The 22043-nt window shown below is 38.1% G+C and overlaps 1 protein-coding gene across 4 annotated transcripts in view; it reads right to left on the reverse strand.

The window, feature by feature from the left end:
* Positions 1-22043, reverse strand: part of APP (amyloid beta precursor protein) — a 294233-nt gene that overhangs the window by 78352 nt on the left and 193838 nt on the right. For all 4 annotated transcript variants that reach the window (XM_082625057.1, XM_082625056.1, XM_082625055.1 and 1 more), the window contains 3 exons: positions 14188-14321; positions 9013-9087; positions 8148-8306 (listed from right to left, as the gene is read on the reverse strand). In XM_082625057.1, the coding sequence (XP_082481183.1) occupies positions 8148-8306; positions 9013-9087; positions 14188-14321 (368 nt within the window). The remainder of the gene's footprint in view (positions 1-8147; positions 8307-9012; positions 9088-14187; positions 14322-22043) is intronic.

Below are 22043 nucleotides of genomic sequence, written 5' to 3' on the forward strand. Positions count from 1 at the left end.
TCTCTTCTCATACTCTACCTAACCACAGTGCCTTGACCTCCTAGAAACAATATAAGGAAATTCAAGATAAAGCTTATTTCAGGAAAGAAGAAATTTTCCTCTAGCCTTCTGACTGGTCTAAGAATTAAATTTACATGATACAGATTAAGAGGAGAAAAATCAAACGAAAGTTGAATAACATGGGAGAGACCCAGGAAAATTGAGTAACTCACCAAAACGGCTGAAACCCTCACCTAAATACCATCTTCAGCTAAAGACAAAAGAGGATGTTGGGGGTAGTGGGTTGGGACTTCAAAGGGGAGGAAGGCAATTGACATGGAAATGGAAAAAAATCAAATGTTTGATAAACAAACATCTGCTGGGAATTGCAGAGACAATGGGACATAGAGAAGAACTTTAACAGATTTTCCTCCCTGTCTACACACCTAGTTCATACTATAGTGATCTATGGTGACAGCTCCTTCCCTGGAACAGGTCCTCTGTCTACATTCTTTTAGGCATTTAGGGGGAAGGAAGGTCAAATGTTCTTCCTGAGTCTTTTGGGCCTCAAAAATAATCAGCCTAAATTAATCCTCATGCCAAAGAGATACATTTTTGGGGTGGCAAATTTTGCTCCCCTACACTTACAAAAATCCAAATATAACCTAGAATGTTTAAACTGATCCGTGGATGAGCTGCACAAAATGAGGGAACTCCCTGAAACCTATGTATAATTTTGTATGCACACACACACGTTCCTAGGGAGAAGATCCCTTGTTGCTATCTGTTCTGTAGGGCAGATATCTGTAATGCCAGACAGTTAAGAAACCACTGGATTATTAAATAATGTGTTATGCATTTGTCTAAAAAGACTAAATATTTATGTTTTCATAATGGGTTTTCATTTTCAAGAATGAATGAGAATAGATATTGACATAAAAATATGTATGTGCAACCTTTGCTGGAACGAAATATGACATCCCAGTGCTGTATGTTTGACAGCATCGGATGAAGAGCTATTTCGACTTTGAAGACAGTGACTAAGCGGGGCTCTGCTGTGGAGGGAATCTGGGTGAGGAATAGGGTCTCAGAGGCACAGGACAGCTTTCAAGTGAATGCCTTGCCTACATACGTCTTAATTTTCTATTTAACTTAATTCAATTAAAAACAGAAAACATTAGTGTCTCTCATTACACACTTCCTGCTGGTCTTTAGTAAAATCTGTCTATTCAGCTTGGTAAAGATTCAAACCAAGGTAAGAGGTAATACTGAGAGGCTTTTCCAGAATAGCATGCAAACCACACAGCACAGTTTATAGGACTTTGTTTAATAAATGCAAATTCTCCCATTTGTCTTTCCACCCACCATTTGATACGGGGTCTGACCTTAAAAGCTCTCAAGTTAACAAGTCCCCTTGTGCTCACCAATTTTTACAAACCTCAACTAAAAATAAATGAATGATGAATGAATGAATAATAAATATATAAGGTACAGGATAATTATATTTCTCAAAGATGATTTTCAAGCCAGTAGTCTTTTAAGTACACTCTGATCAGCTTTACAAAATTTTGATTATATTCGAAACTTGGGGACTTCCCTGGTGGCACAGTGGTTAAGAATCCACCTGCCAATGCAGGGGACACGGCTTCAAGCCCCGGTCTGGGAAGATCCCACATGCCGTGGAGCAATTAAGCCCGTGCACCACAACTATTGAGCCCGCGTGCCACAACTACTGAAGCCCGCGCACCTAGAGCCCGTGCTCTGCAACAAGAGAAGCCACCGCAATGAGGAGCCTGCACACCGCAACGAAGAGTAGCCCCCACTCGCTGCAACTAGAGAAAGCCCACACGCAGCAATGAAGACCCAAGGCAGCCAAAAATAAATAAAATAAATAAATTTAAAAAAAAACAAAAAAACTTGAGGGTAGGATGTTTGAAACTTCTTAGTACTCATCTCCCTCAGTGCCTTCACATATTAAGATGTCAGCAAATAATTTTTAATTTATTTACCATCCATTATATTGAGGTGTAGATGCAGTATATTTACCTTGGAGATATATCTATCTATCTATATATATAGATATAGATAGATATATAGATATAGATATAGATATAGATATATATAATCTACATATATTCTATCAATGCTTCCTATTTCTTTTGCGACCAGAAGTGATTAGCAGAAAATGAAGAATTGCGGGGAGAAGGGCAGTTAGCAATTATATAAAAATGAAAACAGTCAAGTTTAGGACCTCAGTTTCTGTTCACGTTATAAAACATATAGTTACACCAACATTCATGTTGGCTAAAGACTGATTTATTTGGTACCTCCTCATGCTGTCCTAGTTTGCCTGCCACAACATACCAACTAATTGCTGCCCTTTATTTTCTCCAATGATTGCTACTTTTTATTGAACACGTATTACCCTGCTGTTAAAATACACCTAACAGTAGTGAGCAAAATCTCAATTTAGGGAAAAAACCGTGCTCCTTTATGGTAAATCTCACAAATCATTCTACTAAAGAATTGTATGAAGACATTTTCAGGAATCTCAAGAAAATTTAACATTTGGCTGAACTAATCTAGTGTACTGTTGGTGGGAGTGTAAATTGGTAAAGCCATTATGGAAAGCAGCATGGAGATTCCTCAAAAAATTAAAAATAGAACTACCATACAATCTAGTGATTCCATTCCTTGGTATTTATCCAAAGAGAATGAAGACACTAATTCAGAAAGATGTATGCACCCCAATGTTCATAGCAGGTTTATTTACAATAGCCAAGATATAAAAGCAACCTAAGTGCCAACTGCCAGATGAATGTGTAAAGAAGATGTGGTATATACACTTGCAACAGCATGGATGAATCTGGAGAGTATTATAATTAGTGAAATAAATCAGACAAAGACAAATATTGTATGTTTTCACTTATATGGGGAATGCAAACAATAAAACAAATGAACAAATATAAAAAAACAGAAACAGACTCACAGATACAGAGAACAAGCTGATGGTCACCAGCAGGGGAAGAGGGGAATAATGGGTGAAATTGGTGAAGGGGATTAAGAGGTAGAAACCTCTAGTTGTAAAACAAACATGTCACAGGGATGTAATGTAGAGCATGCGGAATATAGTCAATAATATTATATAATAATTCTGTATGGTATGCAATCTATAAAAATATATAATCACTATGTTTTACACCTGAACCTAATATAATATTGTAAGTCAACTATACTTCAATTAGAAAAAAAAAAGACAAGAAATGAGAAAGGAAAGAGTGCAGGTGCTAAAGAAACTGCCCCCAATTTTTTTGCTCAATTAAATGTTGAGAGTCTGAGTGTGAAGCATCAGATACAAACATGCAATTAATTTTAGTATGGATAAGATAGCTGCAATGCAGTATTTAGTATCCAAATTTCCAAGGAAACTTTTAGAGAAGTGAAAATTTTGAAGAGCTGGTCCTTAGAAGAGTTACTAGCCCTCTACAGATTAAGAGTTTATCCTAGTGCAAAGACACAACTGCATTCTAATTTTTTTATTCCTGGGGGTTGAGAGAGGGGGGAAGAGGATGGACAGACATGGAGAGACTGTTTTAACAACTGTAATATGTTAAGTATATACGTATGTAAAAATTCTAAATATGATTCAAACAATGCACTTCTAGGTTGGCCATTCAGTGTATCAGCCAGTAGGAATGTAATTAATCAAAAAAGAAATTTGGAACATAAAGCACACACAGACACAGAGACTCACAAATGAAATTTGTGGTAGAGCAAGGAATTCCAGCTGCACAAAAACATCATCACGTCATACTTCCAGGCTTGGGTTTAAAAAAAAAATGAAAGCATGGATTAAACCCAAGCTTCAAAGAGACTGTATAAACAATCCATGTTGCTCCAGATTCCTGTTTGTGAAGTTGGGAACTATTTGGCAAAAGTGATCAGGGTTAAGGGGATAGTTATTCTGACGTGATTATCAGCAACAGAATCTACAGAAAAAACACTTGACTAATTCATTTTCTTATATTCAGCTAACATTGAGTAAATATTTTTTATTTTCCAGGCACTGTGTAAGTATGAGGGAGATTTCAGAAGTACTTATTTATGGCTCCAATACAAGACATGACCTTTCTCAGAGAGTTACTGGCAAGCTTCTGATTTATGTCTTTCAACAGCAATATATAAAAGCCCTCAAGAAGGGATTTAGAATTTTCTCGCATTTTCCAAAGTGTGGAGCTAAGTGCCATGTCAAGCTATACATTAAAATTCAAATAAAACCCACAGACAAAGACAGTAACTTAACAAAAATGGCAGGTAATGCCAAGATTGCATGCCTGTAACTACCCAGTCCCAGTTTTTATTAGATGGGAGAGTTTTATGCATTTCTAGGTAAGAATTCAACGTGAATCCTTTGATCAATCAACAACAATCTGATTTTTGACAGTAAAATAGTTCTTCTTAATCCAATTTTTAATTTTTATTTCAAATAAACATGTTGTCTAATTCTACACGGAGTGATCAATTCACTCAGGGCAAGCATGATTATGACCAAATCTGAAATTATCCCCTTTGATAACACAGGAAACTTTGGCAAACGTTATTCTTGTCACTGTCTTTCCTGTGATGGCTGATGGGACTGAACTGAAAGATCTGAAATATGCATTTGTTGAAGACTCCAGTCATCATCTTACTTTTAGCTCTATCAATGACCATTTAGCACAGATCTTACTTCAGAAATCGGACTTTTAGCTGGAACACTTCACTAAATGTCAGCTATTCAGATTCTGGTCTCAACACCCACCACCCTGCCTTGCTCTGGCAAATGATGCCGATGGCCCTGCACCCCAAAATAAAGACCTGTAAAAAAAAGAGAGTAACCAAGGAACTAATTCTGCAGATACATAAACATAATTTTACTGAACAGTGCCAGGACAGATATTTTTCTGAAGAGAAAATGAAAATGCTAGTGTGAATATTCTTTTTCAAAAGCTTTTTGTTCTGAGAGGAAGCCTGGTCTGGTAGAAAGCCCTGCGGTGGTCACCTGTGACTCACAGCTCCACCCTGTCCATTACTAGTGGTGTCACCCTGAACTAGCCACTCAATCTCAGTGACGTCATTGGTAAAACAGGGTCAATACTATTTCACCATCTGGAAGAGTATCAGAGCTCTCTTATGGTTCCTCAGAGCTTTCTGCACTGAATCTTAGTATAGAAAGAAAAATCAAAATGATGAGGACAATCAGTGCAAGTGGGTGTTTTTTTGGTTTAGTTACATAGTGTACACACAGACTGCCACTTCCAGCCAAGATAAGTAGCGGAAACTAGATTTACCCTGCTGCCAGTAACCACCAATAAATGGACAAACTATATAGGACTATATTTCTGTAAGATATCAGATGCCAGGTGAAGGACAGAGACCACTGGGAAATAAGAAACAAATATTGTGAGCTCTACAGTTGCCAAAGCTTACTGCCTTGAGTTTCCAGGCTGTGGCTCCAGGTGTGGGAACCCAGTCAGAGCCTGGGAGATTCCAGAGAGCTGAAGATATGGGGTGAGAGTCTGAAGAGACGGAGGTGGCTGGCAGTCACAGGAAAAAATACTGGAGAGGAAGGAGTTGCTCAGAGAGAGAACCTGGAGGTGATGCCCTATGAGAATGCAGCTGACTAATGATCAATGCACACACATGAGGCCATGGGAAAAAAATCACCCAAAAGAATTAGAGGTAACAGTGTCTGGTGTTCACACAGGGTCAGAAATAGTACTTGTTTCCATCATCTAGATGGAAAAACTCAACATTCATGGTAGATTACTCAGAAGGATCTTGCTTCAGGATTGAGGAATCACTAACCACAGGTTGATAACTACTCTGTTTCCAAGTAGTTTACTGCATTACAGAACAAAGCTCAGGAATAGTAATAGGTACCCAAAAATACCCAGCACTCAACAAGGTGAAATTCACAACGCCGGAAAGCCAATAAAAAAATTCCAAAGGTTCAAAAATTAAGTAAAGATATGGAAAATATGGGGCTTCCCTGGTGGCGCAGTGGTTGAGAGTCCGCCTGCCGATGCAAGGGACACGGGTTCATGCCCCAGCCCCAGAAGATCCCACATACCACGGAGTGGCTGGGCCCGTGAGACTCTGCAGAGCCTGTGCTCTGCAATGGGAGAGGCCACAATAGTGAGAGGCCCGCGTACCGCAAAAAAAAAAAAAAAAAGATATGGAAAATATGAAACAAACATACAAAAATCCAGATTAAAATTCTAGACATGAAAACTATAATGTATGATATGAAAAATAGCCAGAGGGGTTAATGGCAGGTTGAAATATACCAGGACACATCATAATCAAATTGCTCAAAACTAGTGATAAAGGAAAACACCCTAAAAGCAACCAGATAAAAAATATATATATTATTTACAGAGACATAAAGAAAAGGATGATATAAGTATTCTTGTTGCAAACAATGCAAATAAGAAGACAATGGAGCATCAACATTAAGGCAATTGAAGAAAAACTTCAACCCAGAATTCTATCCCAGTAAAAATGTCTTTTAAAGGAAAGGTGAAATAAGGATATTTTCAGGCATACCCAAGCAAAAAGAATTCTTTATGAATCTAAATGCATTAAAATAAATTTTAATGGAAGTCCTCTGGGTAGAAGAAAAATGACTCCAGATGGAACTACACAAGGAACAAAGAACACCAGAAAAGGTAACTATAAAGGTAAGTAAATATTTTTCTTATTATTTTACTCTTTAAAAGATAATTGACTGTTTAATAAATAACAATAATGTAGTATGGAAAAAGTATGACAACTACAGCCTAAAGAGTAGGAAACAGGAAATGGAAGTACCTTATTGTAAGGTTCTTGTAATATAAGGGAAGTGGTATAACATCATTTGTACTGGTATAATACCACTGTGAAAAGTTAAAGATGTTTTCTACAAACTCTAAAGCAAACACTAAAATAACAAAGAGTTAAAGGTAAAAGCCAACAAAGGACATAAAATAGAATCATAAAATATATTCAATTAATCCAAAAGGTAGCAAAAAACAAAGGGGGAACAAGGAACAGATGGGACAACTAGAAAACAAATAACATGATGATGGATTTAGGCATAATCATATCAATAACTTCATTAAAATGGTCTTCTTAATTAAAGGGCAAGACCCAAGTATATGCTGCCTAGAAGAAATGTACTTCAAATATAAACAAATAGGTTAAACAAAAATACAAGGATGGATAAATGATACACTATGATACATTAAAAGAAAGCTAGAGTAGCTTAATTAATATCAGACACAGTAATTTTAGAGCAAAACATATTACTGGGGATAAAGAAGGACATTTCATAATGATTAGGGGGGTAGAGAGGACATAACAACACTGAATTTTATGCACCTAAGAACAGAGCCTCAAAATACACAAAGCAAAACCTGAGGGTGTCACATGAGAAAGAGTCCAATCCACAATTATAGTTGGAGATTTCAATATTCCTCACTCAGTAATGGATAGAGCAAGCGGACATGATGTACACACACTCATGCTCAGAATGTTCCTTACATCCAAAGTAAGCTCTCCCATGAAGCCTATGCTTGCAGTGCTTGGTAAGCCTTTCTGGGCATTTATCCCTGAATACCACAAATAAACCCCTTTGCTGTGGATGTCATGACCAAATAGGGCTCCTATCCCCAGAGAATATGGCTGCTGCTCTCAGCAGGAAATTTCAGTTCTAGTTCCTATTATTCCACTAAAAATCCTTATAACCCAGCCAAATCTCAGCTTTTCTTGATCTCAGTTACATCACATGATAAGGGGGCTGGGCTAGGTTACATCTAAATTCCTTCCAGCTCTTGTGGTTCCCTGACTTCAACTATACCATGAACTGTCACCATCCAGGGATATCAACTCAAATCAGGTCTTGCACTGTGATTCCCCGGGAAGGCTGTCTGACTCCTCGGTGGAAAGGTGTGTCTACTGTGCAGAGATGGTCCTATGGAGGCAGCTGCCCTGTGACCCTTTAACCTTCAAGATAAAACAGACTGAGGTTGAACCTGTGAATAACGGTGCTCTTAGAAACTTCTCCCAATTTCTTTCTTATGGCCTTCAGTCCCCAGTGTCCCCATGCCTACTGGCTGCTGTGCCCTGAGCTGTGAAGGGAAGCCTACCCGAGGGGGCACAGCCTGCAGAGCGGTGATGTAATTCTCCAGGGCCAGGCGGCGGCGGTCATTGAGCATGGCTTCCACTCTGGCCATGTGCGTCTCCACCAACTGCTGTCTCTCGTTGGCTGCTTCCTGCTCCAGAGACTCCACCTTTTCCTGGAAATGCTGCCGTAACAAACACAGGCACGTGACAATCAGGAGCCAGACAAATAGGACGGAGTAGCAAATCCAAGTCTTTTAAAAGGGATATCATACTTTGTTGTGTTCAAAGACTTCAGTCATTCCAACATTTTGACTAATTCAGCATGTTTTATGGGTTCCCCTCCATTTCCCTGCTTTTCATCCCCAGACCTAATTTCTCAATGTAAATCATTATTTTATATGGTCACTGAAAACTGATTTGAGTAACCATAAGGTAGAATAAATGTATATATTCTTGAAACTCTAAATTACATGTGTATTTATGAAAGTCCTCTCTTACTCAAAGAACTTTAAGAAAATGAGCATGAAAACCTCATGGTTTACTGAAGGTAATTCTGCGAGGGGTTCCAGTCAAAAATTCAAATTATCATGTAAATTTGCCACGGGGAAGAAGTAGCAGAAGATTATGGCAAACCAGAAAGATATATTATTGATAAAAATTAGACTTTAAGTAACAATATGAGTTTTAAAGAAATGAATTATAATGAGCTAATTGGGAGCAAAAGTAAGGCAGGGTTTAAGCAACTGAATTATTAGACAATGATGAGCAGTAGTCCAAGTTGAGGGAAATATGAACGATCAGGCATGAGTTCCAGCAGATGCTTGAAAAGGCGCAGGCACTACACCAGCAAGGGTATGATGCTTGGTGGAGGATGGACTCAGGGTTTACCTGGATCACTGCTTTCTTATCAGCTTTAGGCAAGTTCTTTGCTTGACGCTCTGCCTCTTCCCACTCTCTCATGACCTACAAAAGGAGGGAATCATTGAAAACCATCAGTTCTTTCTTCAAATATAGATTTAATGAGCTAGATCACTGTTTTTTTCCCTACATTTGACATTTTAAACATGAAAAAAATGATCACGTTCCATTCCTAGCTCAATAATATTTGACCTCCCACTAAGATGTATATAATCTATCACAGCAGTACAGTAAACATAAATGTTCACCTTTATATGGCCCTTTGAAACAAAGTTGGTCTCTTTTCTTTTCTATTACTTTCAGAAATAGCTGAAAGTCATTTTATTTGATGTGCACAAATGTCAACGATTCATAAAAGGCATATATTACCTGTACAAGGTCTTCCAACATTACATTGAACACGTTGGTTTTAGTCTTTTGTGAAAGCAAGTTATAAAAATTCAAACAGTACGAAGGGGGAAAAAGCATATATAACACTTTATGCCTGTGTACACATGCCATGAGCACAGTACCAAGAAGTATTAATAGAGGAAAGAAAAGAAGATTTCAGTTGTCAGAAATCTGAAGATCCACCCCACTGAAGAACTGATGGGCAATTAGAACATTTTGCTTGCCAACTTGCCTCACGAACAGCAAAGAATACTCTAAATTCCTCCAAAAATTCCAAGACAGTACACATTATAATGTTTTGAATGTAGCAAAAAGTATTCTTGGTAAGTAACACTAATTTGGTAACCAGGCTAATCTGTTTTGTAGGAAAATAAGACTTCCTCTTCTCATCCATGATGTTCACCCAGGATTTCTCTGAGAGAAGTTCACTCACTGATCTGAATGCAAGGAGGAAAAGTCTGCAGCTGTGGATGCTGCTGAAAGGAAACGATATTTGATTCTTACCACTTACAGCTTCCTTTTCCTTTTCAAGTGTACTACTCACTATCAAGTAGTTGTTTTTTTTTAAGTGTAGCTCATACCTGAGCAAGGTAATATAAAGAACAGAAAGATCCAGTAAACAAAGTAACGGTTTGTTGACAGCTGTGTACTTGCATACTTTGTGGACATACAAAGCACAAGAAACCCTGATTTCTGTATTATAAGAGCCTGTTATTTACAGGTATTTATTCCTAAGGAACTGATTCTTTTCAGACATCCTTGAAGCTTGGCATAAGTAACTACTGATAGAGAAGTTCTGTGAGAATATCACATCACATCATCATGTCAGTTTTTAATTAGATACTTCATTTCGCATCGATCCATTGTATAAAGTACAAGACAAGCTTCCCCATGTTGTTTACATGAAATTATGGAGAAAAAAGAATGGAATGAATTCTCTGTTACAAGTGAAGAGCATATAAGAAATAACCTAACACATTCACAGCAAAATTGGGGAAAATGTGCAGCTGCTACAAACAAGAAGAGAATACAGAAGGAAAAGAAACATATTGCTCCAGATGCTTCGGTGGGTCCAAGAGTTAATGAAAAGCACCTGTGAGATGGGGGCTACTGAAGACTACTTTTGCTTTACAGATGAGATAAGCCTTGAAATAAAAATATTTGAATTTCCTGCTTCCAAAATGTTCACAGTGGCGGTATTCTACCACAAATTCTTCAGGTAAGGAATCTCAAAGTTAGTTTGAGAGAGAAGTCAGATGTCTTATTGGAATGTGAACAACTGATTTCCTGCATTACATTTAAATCTTTACCATCATCCTTTGTATATTCAGATCTTTCACCTTTGAGCAGGGGAATCCATGGAATAATTAAGGAGATTTATTTAGCTAATGCATTGAAAATAAGCATTCCTATAGAAATGAAATAAAATTTTGATTTTCAGAGCAATTTAATAATATCCTCCATCCTTCCAAATAAAACAATTCACCTACACCATCACACTAGGCCTACTTACTGAAAGATAAACACACACTGCGGGCTCAACATCTCCCTTTGAACAATGGCTTCCACTGAGGTTCACTGATAATAGAGTGCATCACTCCTGACCTGCTAAATACCAGATCCAGTATTAAGAACTTTCCAAAATCTCTCTCGTTTAATTGATTTCTCACATGAGATTAGCCTTGGCCATCCCCATTTTTTTTTTTTTTTTTTTTTTTTTTTTTTTTTTTTGCGGTATGCAGGCCTCTCACTGTTGTTGCCTCTCCCATTGCGGAGGACAGGCTCCAGATGCGCAGGCTCAGCGGCCATGGCTCACGGGCCCAGACGCTCCGCGGCATGTGGGATCTTCCCGGACCAGGGCACGAACCCGTGTCCCCTGCATCGGCAGGCGGACTTTCAACCACTGCGCCACCAGGGAAGCCCGGCCATCCCCCTTTTTATGGATCAGGTTAAGTTACCTGCACAAAGTTATGCAGGAAAAAAATGGAGAAGGAAAGATATAAACCAAGGTCTCTGTGGCTCTAAAGACCATGCTTTTGTCCCCTGTGGCCCAATTAGCCATTATAAAATGGCAAATCCAACAGGTGAGCTAAGTTTATTTATATTTGGTGACAGGAGAAAAGGCCGTTCCTAAGATGTTGATGCTTCTATCATAAAAATAATAAATGTAGAGAAAGGTCACCTTCCATTTTGAAGAACCTTACTTTAAGGATGTAGTAAAACTGTTAAAATCATATGGAATAAATGATCATGTGCCTTCTTATATTTGCTAGATACTATTCATAACATAGAACAACAGAAATCTATAAGTTCAGAGTTATCATGAGCCCCAGCAACAACAAAAGCCCCAAATTCTCTGTATTGTAAGAAAACAAATAATAACAAAAGCTGTAATAAAAATCATTTTAAAAGATGAAATTTTTAAATTAAAAATTCTCAGGATCTAGACTTCACAGTGGCCCCATATAGTCTAATAAGGCAATTTTCCACTACATGCACAAAAGTATCAGTATCATCCGGATTTATGGATCTTCAAAGATTTGCTGTTTCATGCAGAGAAAATGACAAGTAATACAGAGAGATTTAAGAGGCAGGCAAGTTCAAAGTCAAACAGTCTCCAGAATTCAGTACCATAGATTATGATGATAAATGTTGATCAAGCATCTCATACTCCTATGATCCCTGGAATCTAAGAGACAACATTCTCTGCTCCAGGATAACATTCTTTAAATTATCTCCGATATAGGTAGTAACTAAAAGGTGAAGAAAGTCCATCAAAACATATATGAACTAAGTCATGGCTTAAATAGGTGTGCTAAAATAAAGTTACTATTCTAGGAGAGATCTATAATATCTGAAACAGTAGTTGAAATCAGTGCTACTAACAGGCTCAAAATGACTAATAAATACTAGAAAAAATTCAGAATCTGTATTTAAAAAAAATAATGACTAAGTGGGTTCAAGATAGAAATGCAAGGTTAGGAAGGTACTTATATAAATGTATAGGGACTAAACATTTACAATCCAGCTGGAGGAATAGAACTGGTGAGCAAGTATTTAGTTAAATGCAAAAGAGCAATGACTGCTTGTCTCACTCTGAGGACTACGTGAGTGTAAGGAATGGCTGAGATGTGCCAGCGTGAAGAAGAGTGGGACACCTTTCCAGAGATCAATGCTGAGAGCAGAGAGAGTCCGTGATGGGTTTAGTGTACGTTGAGCAGAGTGGTTTAAGGCTGCCCATATGACGATGGTAGCAGTTGAGGTGGGAGAGGAAGTAAGATGACTGGATTTGGGGTGCAGGAGGTTGGGTGAGGGGGCAGGCACTGGAAATGCCAGGCTGAGTGTTCAGTACTTATTTTGCTATTTTTCTTTTTGGGGCCTTCATTGTCCCACAAATGGATTTTGTAGGCAGTAACAAGGTTCTGAGAGCTTCAGAAACAAGTAGTGAGACAGGATTTAAGTTTAACAGATGTCTTTTCAGTGGCAATAAGTATGGCAGCTGATCGCCATCCTATTCCTTCTCAACAGTGATTACATATTGTGTGTATCTTTCCTAAAGAAAAACCCTATTTTTCTTTCTTCATTCACTCATTTATGTTTCCTTAAATCTGACTTTTCCTATTATTTCTTCATGTTCACTCTCCAGGGTATAGACTATGAGCTGGAACGGTGATTGGTGAGTAAGTGATGGATACGTATTTGTTGAATGACTGAATGAATGAATAAAGAATCTGAGAAAGGGAACTTCCCTGGCAGTCTAGTGGTTATAGACTTCGCTTCCTATGCAGTGGGTGCGGGTTTGATCCCTGGTTGGGGAGCTAAGGTCCCACATGCCTCAGGGCCAAAAAACCAAAACACAAAACAGAAGCAATATTGTAACAAATTCAATAAAGACTTTAGAAATGGTCCACGTTAAAAAAAAAAAAAAGACTTAAAAAAAAAAAGAATCTGACAAAGAACTAAAATCCTCAGTATTATCTACCTCTAATACAACATGTAGCACCTGGTGGCAGACATAACTTAAATTGTAGTTGGTATTATTACATGTAAATTAGTTGTTTTGGAAACAATTTTTTGTTTCATAAAGAAAATGATTAAAAAAAACAGGGTTTGTAGCACAATGTAGTGAAAGGAGCATTGTACTAGGAGTAAGAAAGGCTTGGGTTCCAAATGCCTCTCTGTGTTACTTATATTGCTTTGTTCTACAGTGGGAAGCTAAACGCTTGAAAGTTTACTGCATTATCTGTCATTTATGGGACTAGATGAAATGATCATTATGGTTCACGTTGGTTTTAAGCTCCTACAGTCCTATGAATTAACTCAGTAAGAAATGTTAGGTTCAAAGTTTTCATAATTTGATATTCCGTACAAAAATACTCATCTTTGCTAATGAACATTTTAAGTGATTTTAATTTACAACACCATTACAGGACTACGCTAAACACAGAGTGACAAAACCATCAAGAAAGGTGTACACACAACTTAATTTGTGCTTATAAAATCTTACTATACTTACTATACCTGGGTCTTTCCTAGGTGGCAAGTTCAAGGAGAATGCAAAAAGCCCCAAATCGGTGCCCTTGTTGCAAACATTTACAATTAAAATGTTATGTCTTTAAGATCTGGATAAAATGAAAGAGCCTTACCCACCCCTAAGCATTCATCAACCATAGGGCCCCTGGGGAGACTCTGAGGCAGAGGCAGATCCAGATTTCCCCAGTATTGTACGACTGAAGGATGGAAAGTCACATGTACCTGGGACATCCTCTCGCGGTGCTTGGCCTCGAGCCTCTCTTTGGCTTTCTGGAAATGGGCGTGTTCATTCTCATCTCCAGGTGTCTCGAGGTACTTGTCAACAGCGTCAGGGGTGCTGGCTGCTGTTGTAGGAACTATAAAGTAGAAGGAAAGAAGGCTTAAGGAGAGTGACAGAATATCCAGTCATTTCAAAGAAAGCCCTATTTTCCATTTATTCCAGAACAAAGAACTTAGTAGAGAAGCACATACAAGATGTTAGTGCTGTTTAAGAGACCACAGACATTTTGCAGCACAGTAAGGATGTCTTTCCCCCCTTTCAAGGATAAGGTGAAGGAAAATCTTGAAAACAGTCCATTTTGCGATTACAGTATTATATTTAAAATTCTTTGCAAAACAAGCATGCATAGAGTAAAAACAGTTGGTGTTTAATACACACATGTTGCACCAAATCCCTATGCCTTGCTAGATTAATGTTTGTAACCTTGAAAGTAAATGGTGGTATCAATATCACACCTTAAGATTCCTGAAAAACCCAAAGAAATTTCGAAATCGGCCTATGCAGAATAACTGCACCTCAGAGTAACGATAAATCCTACACTATATATTTTAGATAGCTGGTAAGCAGTATTTGAAACAGTACCAAAAAACTCATAAATGTCAAATTCATTTTTGAAATTACAAATTTGGCAATAGTCAACCTTCACAAATTTGGCAATAGTCAACCAATTCATTATACTAGTTGTCAAAAGGAAAGTGATTTCTATTTTGAATTCCACTAATACCGCTGAGCAGTATTACTGAATTGCAGCATATACTAGTATATTATGTGGAAAAATAAATACCCATAAAACTGAAGAGTGCACTATAAAGCAAAAATGTCTGAAACTCATGAGCCAAGTGATTTATAATGCTTATACCAGCAGTTTTTACAAAAGATCAGTAATGACTAGTGAGAATTCAGAGCATTTATGAGCTTATTAAAAAAAAAACCCAACATGAAAAGAAAACAAGATTTTGATTTAAAGAAGAAAGCCTGGGGACTTCGCTGGTGGCGCAGTGGTTAAGAATCTGCCTTCCAATGCAGGGGACATGAGTTTGATCCCTGGTCCGGGAAGATCCCACATGCTGTGGAGAAACTAAGCCCGTGCGCCACAACTACTAAGCCTGCGAGCCACAACTACTGAAGCCTGCATGCCCTAGAGCCCATGCGCCACAAGAGAAGCCACCACAATGAGAAGCCTGCACATCGCAACAAAGAGCAGCCCCCGTTCGCCACAACTAGAGAAAGCCTGTGCGCAGCAGCAATGAAGACCCAATGCAGCCAAAAAAAAAAAAAAAAAAAAAAAAAAAGCATGTTCAGCCAGAAAAATGGAATTAGGTGTTTTCACTATGTTCTCAGGTCGAATCAATTTATGTGTTTTATTCAAAAGATTACTCAGCTATCTCCAGTGTTCTAAGTATTCTTCTTCCCTAATCTTATCTAAGATATCTGAGATACAATAACCCCAAGAGAACTTAAATGAGGAGAATTAATTGCTAGGTCATTTTGAAACTAAACCACCATAAGATAGGTGTCTTTTACTTATGTTTCAAGAAAACAACTGAAAATTCCCAATCTGAAGGCTCCAAGATTTGAACCAAAACGAGAAAGCTTTCTTGTTATATAATTAAATAATACATTTAAAGAGAACTGTTCATTCGGATTTCTTCCCTTCTACTTCAATCACTGTTTAATAGTTCTTTCTTTAAAAAATAAAAGCAGTTTAGTTGTCAATGCAGATGTTGCTCTGAAGTCGAAGGATACTTCACTTCAGGGCATATTCCTGGAATTGTTCTCAAAATACCAGGGGATTTTGAGTCAACTGGTCTGGGATTGGCACAGGGCATACCTATTGAAAGACATCTACCCCATCTTGTGTGTAATAGACAAGGGGGAGGTGTATTTTAGCAGCACAAAGAAAGAAAGAAGTAAAGAACATGAACTGTGTCATCAGGCGCACCTTGATTTCAATAACATCTTGATCTTAGGTTAGTTGTGACCCAGAGCAAGGAACTTAAGCACTCTATGTTCCAGTTTATTCATCTATCAAGTGGTGACAACAGACCAACATATTAGGAGGGCTGGGGAAATGAGATGCTATGCCATGTGGTAGTCACCCTGCAGAAAGGGTGGCACACATGGCACTTCATTCATGTTAGCGCCCTTTCCTCCTCCTTTGCTCATTATTGCATCCTAATTCAAATCTTAGCGCTTATCCTAACCATAGGAAAAATGAGCTACTTTTATTTCACATCCACTGAAAATGAATTACACACAGTATCATGAAGTACCATGGATAGGAAAAGTAATAGGTACTTTTCTAAAAACTTTTGGTATGACATGCATAAAAGGCTGAAATTATTGAAAATGTATCCTAATTTTTAAGACTGAAAAATAATTTTCAATTAAATTTTTTTTGTTAAAAAAACAAAGGTAAATGTTTTTCTGCATCAGCTTAAGCAACTCAATATGCATGTATTTTTAACTTAACCATGTCCACACTTGAAATGGAAGTGGTATTTAGCATTTTTCCCCATGATTTTCAACATTTTCTCATCTTTTCTGGTAGCAAATGAGAACAAGTTAAAGTTCTTCTGGCATAGTACAATCTGGCAGAATGATATAATTAGGCAAACTATATTTCACATTTTGAACAGATGAAAATGTATAAATGTTTGGGGTCATATTTACAGATCAAGATAACTATCTGCTGTGAGTTGCTGTAACCATAGCATGGCACCCTCTTTGGAAAACTGAAATTGTAAAAGTTATTATATAAGTAGAAAGATTCTCCAACTCTATGGTTTTCTCTGACTCTTGTGATTTGCAAATCTACTGTTTTATGGAGAGAAACACTAAAATCCTAGTCACTGTAATCTCATTAGTCTAAGTTGAAATGCAGCTTTGCAATATTAAGAATAAAAGAATAAGAAAGAACTGAGGAAGCGAGGTATATTTAACAGGATGAAGATTACTTTAAGTATTAAAACTTACATTTTAGGAACAAGGAAATAAATACAAATCTTATATTACAGATTTATTCGATTTAATTGAGAAATATTTCTCAGTAAATCCTTGTTAGTGGCCCCTGATACTTTCTTTAGTTGAGGACATTAAGAGAAGCTATCTCTCTTTTAATTTTTAATTCAAACTTTGTAGTCATTCATACTAGCCCTCCATCTCAATTGGTGTAAGTAATTGAAAATTTCCTGTATTCATACCAATCAGCAAATTAGATCACTGACCAGTCAAGGGGAGAAGAATGATGGTATTTCTTAATACTTTAAAATGAATTTAGTTTGTTATCACTACCTTGCAGCTGGTGAGGAGAAAGGGGGAAACATTTCAAGTTTGTACAGAGAGCTCAGCTTCTATTTCCCCTAATTTTCCTACATCCTAAAGACATGGTCATACCAGGACTGGCTGCCATTTTGTGATCATGACCATGGTAGGCCAGAGACATGATAACAAGGATCGTGGGTAGGGGCAGGAAAACTTGTGCCCTAATGCCCTTACTCATTCAAGCTGCATCCTTTTGGGAAAGGAGCAGCTCAAGGAATGTCAGGAATGTTCCAGGGCACAAAGGGACAGGAAGCTGTATATCATGAGTCACTTAAACCGCTTAGAAAGCAGAAACAAATTGACTTTTAGGAGGGTTTATTTTTGTTGTGTTTTTTTAAACAAAAAGCACAAAGCAGTTATCCTGTTCAGAGACCTTTGAGGTTCCTTAGAAACTGTGATACAGGCTCAGATTTCCAGGTTGGCCAAATAATAATACCCTCCATTCATTAGCGTCTACTGCGCTAGGCACCTTACATGTGTTTTCCTTTAACAGGTGGGGAGGAGAAAACATTACCCTGTTATACACATTTATTGTGTAGTAAGGAAATACTGTCACTTAACATACTCACATCCCCAGACACACACAAGTGAGTCTGAATTTAGCATTACTAAACCATGAAGAGGCTATAAAGTTAATACTTAGAGCAGTAAGGGCTAATCCATCGACATGTCTGGGGTACTGGAAAGGGTTTGGTTTGTTGATGACCAAACTGTACAGGCAAAAGATATGCTTTGTTATGATAACTGTCAGCCTATTTTCTAACAAACAGTCTCCTGCCCTGAATGCTATCTGGTAAATGACCACCAACCAACGTTTCAGCAGCAGAAGTAGGGTTATGAAGCAGGTCAGGAGAGACAGCCCATTGAGCTTGAAGCTGAATGATCTTTTGGCCTTTGGCCTCAGCTCAGACATGCTCCTTTGTACCTCCTGCAAGCACGCTCACTGGGTCTATTCACCCTTCTGCAGAAAACCAGACTCAAACATCTTAAGCTCTATGTTTTGACCTCTACAGCTGGCAAATAATTATCAGCACTCTCACCATCACGTGCATGGGTTTTTAACTTTTGAATGACCTTCATATTGATTTTCTTAGTCTAGTCTCCTAACAGCCTTATAGAATATAGTGAAGACATAGACCTTTTAATACTGAGAACGGGTGTCTAATGTAATACCAAATGAAAACATGCAACAGAAACGCAGTTCCAATTCATAGCACGTTACTGCCTCATTGTGAACTGGATGACTAATGCTTTTGATATAAGCCTCATCTCTTTTGTCTTTTTCACAATCCTGGGAGGTCAGAGGTTATCTGAGGAGCTGCATAGCAGCTTGGATGTAGACTCTGATGCCTCGAGTGTGCTTGTTCATTTCTTTATTCCTCCTTTCACCAAATCAACAGATATTACAGCCCCTAGTACCTGTGAGGCATATGGCAGAAACCAATGAGTGAAACAAAGATCCTTGTCCTGGTGGAATTATATTCTAGTGAGAGAAACGAACAGCACACACACACAACACACACATACACACACAGACAACACTAAATCACATTGTTAGAATGTGACTTATGTTATGGAGAAAAAGAAAGAAAGATCAGGGTTGAGAAGAAACAAGAGTGCCGGGGAAGGAGCGGGGGACACTGCAGCAGTAAGTAGGTGGCCAGGCTCGGTCTAATTGAGAAGGTGACATTTAGGCAAAGAGCTGAACTGAAGCCTTACTTCCCAGTTACCTGCTGGAAGAACAGGCAGATGAAGAAACTAGCACAAAGGCCTTTGGAAGTGAGTATGCCTGGAAACTGGAAAATTCCAAGATGAGCATGGTCTGTGTGACCAGAGCAGAGGAAGCAAGGGAGAGAGTAGTGGGACAGGCAGAAAGGAGATGGGGACAGATCATGCAGGGCCTTGAAGCCATGGTAAAGGCTGTCAGGAGCCCATGGGGGTTGTTTGGAGGAGAGAAAAATGTGACGTGATGTGTTTTAAAAGGATCGTTCTGTCTGCTAAGGGACAAAGCAGAAGGTGATCTTTTAAGAGTAAAAGATGAAGTGAGGATGGCTTGGAAAAGTAGCAGGAAGTTGGTAACGGGTTCTCATGGAAGGTACCCCCCAATACCCACACAAAGAGACATGAGTAAGAGCACAGATTTACTCTTTTTTCTCACCCCAAAATGCTGTTTCCTAAACCATAGGGTAACCAGATACTAAGGGAGACATTGTTTTCACATGTTGGTGAAGGTTCATTTCAGTTTTGATAATGATGCATCAATGCCTGTCACAACATTTCCACTTCACACTATAATCTCCTCTCTTAGTGTCAGACAGAGCTCTATTTTTTGTGGGGTGAGGATGGTGGGAGAGGGGAGCAGATTTGCTTTCAATTTTTTAGCAAACCCTCGAGCTGCACCCAATGTTCCTGCCACAAAATATACCACCATCATTGGCGACACGGTGCCAATGAAAACTTTTCATTCCTTTGTTTCCCCCAGAAAATTTAATAATTGTAAGGGGTGTTACATCAAATAAGGTAAAGATGGCTATGGTCTTAGAATGTGGTAGAGAGCACTTTTTTGGCACAGATGGAGAACCTCCGTATCAGGGACACCATCAAATTTAACTGCAAATGCACCAAATGCTCATTTTAGTTCTGATTCTGTAATCACTGCATAGTGCCCCTTTCCTATTCATATTAAAGACAGCAAGAACGGGGCATCAAAAGTAGGGACATGGTGAAAAATTGCTGCTATCATTTTGATATCCGTTTGTTTCCTCAATCTCTAGGGTGACCTATAATTTTAAGGTCGTAACGGGCTCAGGATGCAAAAGGAGAAAAGACTGCATCTTCAAACAGTAACAACTATGACTACCTCTCTAAACAGAGGCCATGAATGGCATGTAGTCAATATACTAATGTTAGAGTCTAACAAGAAAATTTGGTTGGTCTCCTTTCATCAGGAAAAAGGCAATTTATCTCTATAGCATTGACAACAGAAGATAAAAGTAAATTAAGACCCACTCAGTCATTGCCTCATCATTGAAAATCCTATTTTATACAGAGCTAGCAATGCTGTCACATGAAATGGCTGTGATTTATATGATGGGTGGTAATGAGGATAATTTATATATAGGAAATACAAACCTGTAAAGGGAGATTGGATGCAAAAATGTCATCTCTCCACACGGCAGAGCTTATAGACTGACACCCCAACTTTAAAAAAGAAAAAATAGTCTCTCCATTTCTCTAACTGCAAACTAACTAAGATCCCTAATGCATTCTAAACTCAAGTATTTATCAAGTCCCGGTTAGATGAGACATTTATAATGTGAAAATAGTCTGTGATCCTTACATGTGGTACCAGACTCTACAAAAAAAAGAACAAAGGCACATTCCCCTGACATGCCCTTGTAACACACTTATTTTATAGCCAGTGCAGTCATAGTTGGCAGATTATCAATGCATCATGTGGACATAAGGTAATAAGAATGTAATCTATGCTGCATTTACTCTAGCCAAGCTACATTTCTTTTTTATGTCTTATGGACATGTACTGATGTGGGGATTTTGTTGAATATGTGAAATGAGCATGAACGAATGAATGCTGGTGTTATTTTTATTAATGTCTATATCCTATTTAGCACAATGCACCAAAACGTAAGAGCAACTTCAAGTCTGAATCTTAAAACCATATGTGAGGCCATAGAGACAATTCTTGGCATCTAGGATGTCTTAACCTTCAGTTATTGTTTTTTGTCAATTTGTCAGAGCTATGCTCTATTTCATTAATGGCGGATCATAAAGGGATGACCTGCCACCATCACTTGATGCTCAACAGATGAGTTCAATAAGTCAAAATCTTCAGTATTGTCTACTTTCATAGAAACTGTAACCATAAAAGTCACATGGAACTGTTAACCTCTATGGAGGTCTTAAGGATAAAACCAATTTCATTCTACTCCAGGCTTCCACAGCCATGCTTCCCTCCACTTGTGCATTTTAGTTTATGTTGTTATTTAATTCCAGCACATACTTGAGTCTCATCACATTGATAAAACTGTCAAGTTATTGAAAGTAGGGTATCTGGTTTAGTTTGCTGGTGTTCCTTGAAATACCTAGCTTAGTATCAGCATGTCCCAAGCTCAAAAGTAACAGCTTTATTAAACCAGGGGTTGGCCTGCTGGTCTCTTTTGGTAAATAATATTTTATTGGAACACAGCTGTATCTATTCATTTACCTGTTGTCTGAGGCTGCTTTCACACTACAACTGATGAGTTGAGTACTTATAACAGAGGCCATTTGGCCTGTGGAAACTAAAAAATTGACTCTTTGGTCTTTTACAGGAAATTTTTGTCGACTCTTTTATTAAACTATCTGGTTGCTCTTCTTTGGAAATACTGTAGCTAAAGAACAGAGCATATATATAATGAGCAGTTTTTACTGTTCTTAGTAAATGAACTTTTTTTTTCTTTTTTGTTAAATGCTG

Source organism: Mesoplodon mirus, assembly GCF_964341445.2.
Source record: "Mesoplodon mirus genome assembly, chromosome: 6".
In the NCBI taxonomy this organism is placed as follows: domain Eukaryota; kingdom Metazoa; phylum Chordata; class Mammalia; order Artiodactyla; family Ziphiidae; genus Mesoplodon; species Mesoplodon mirus.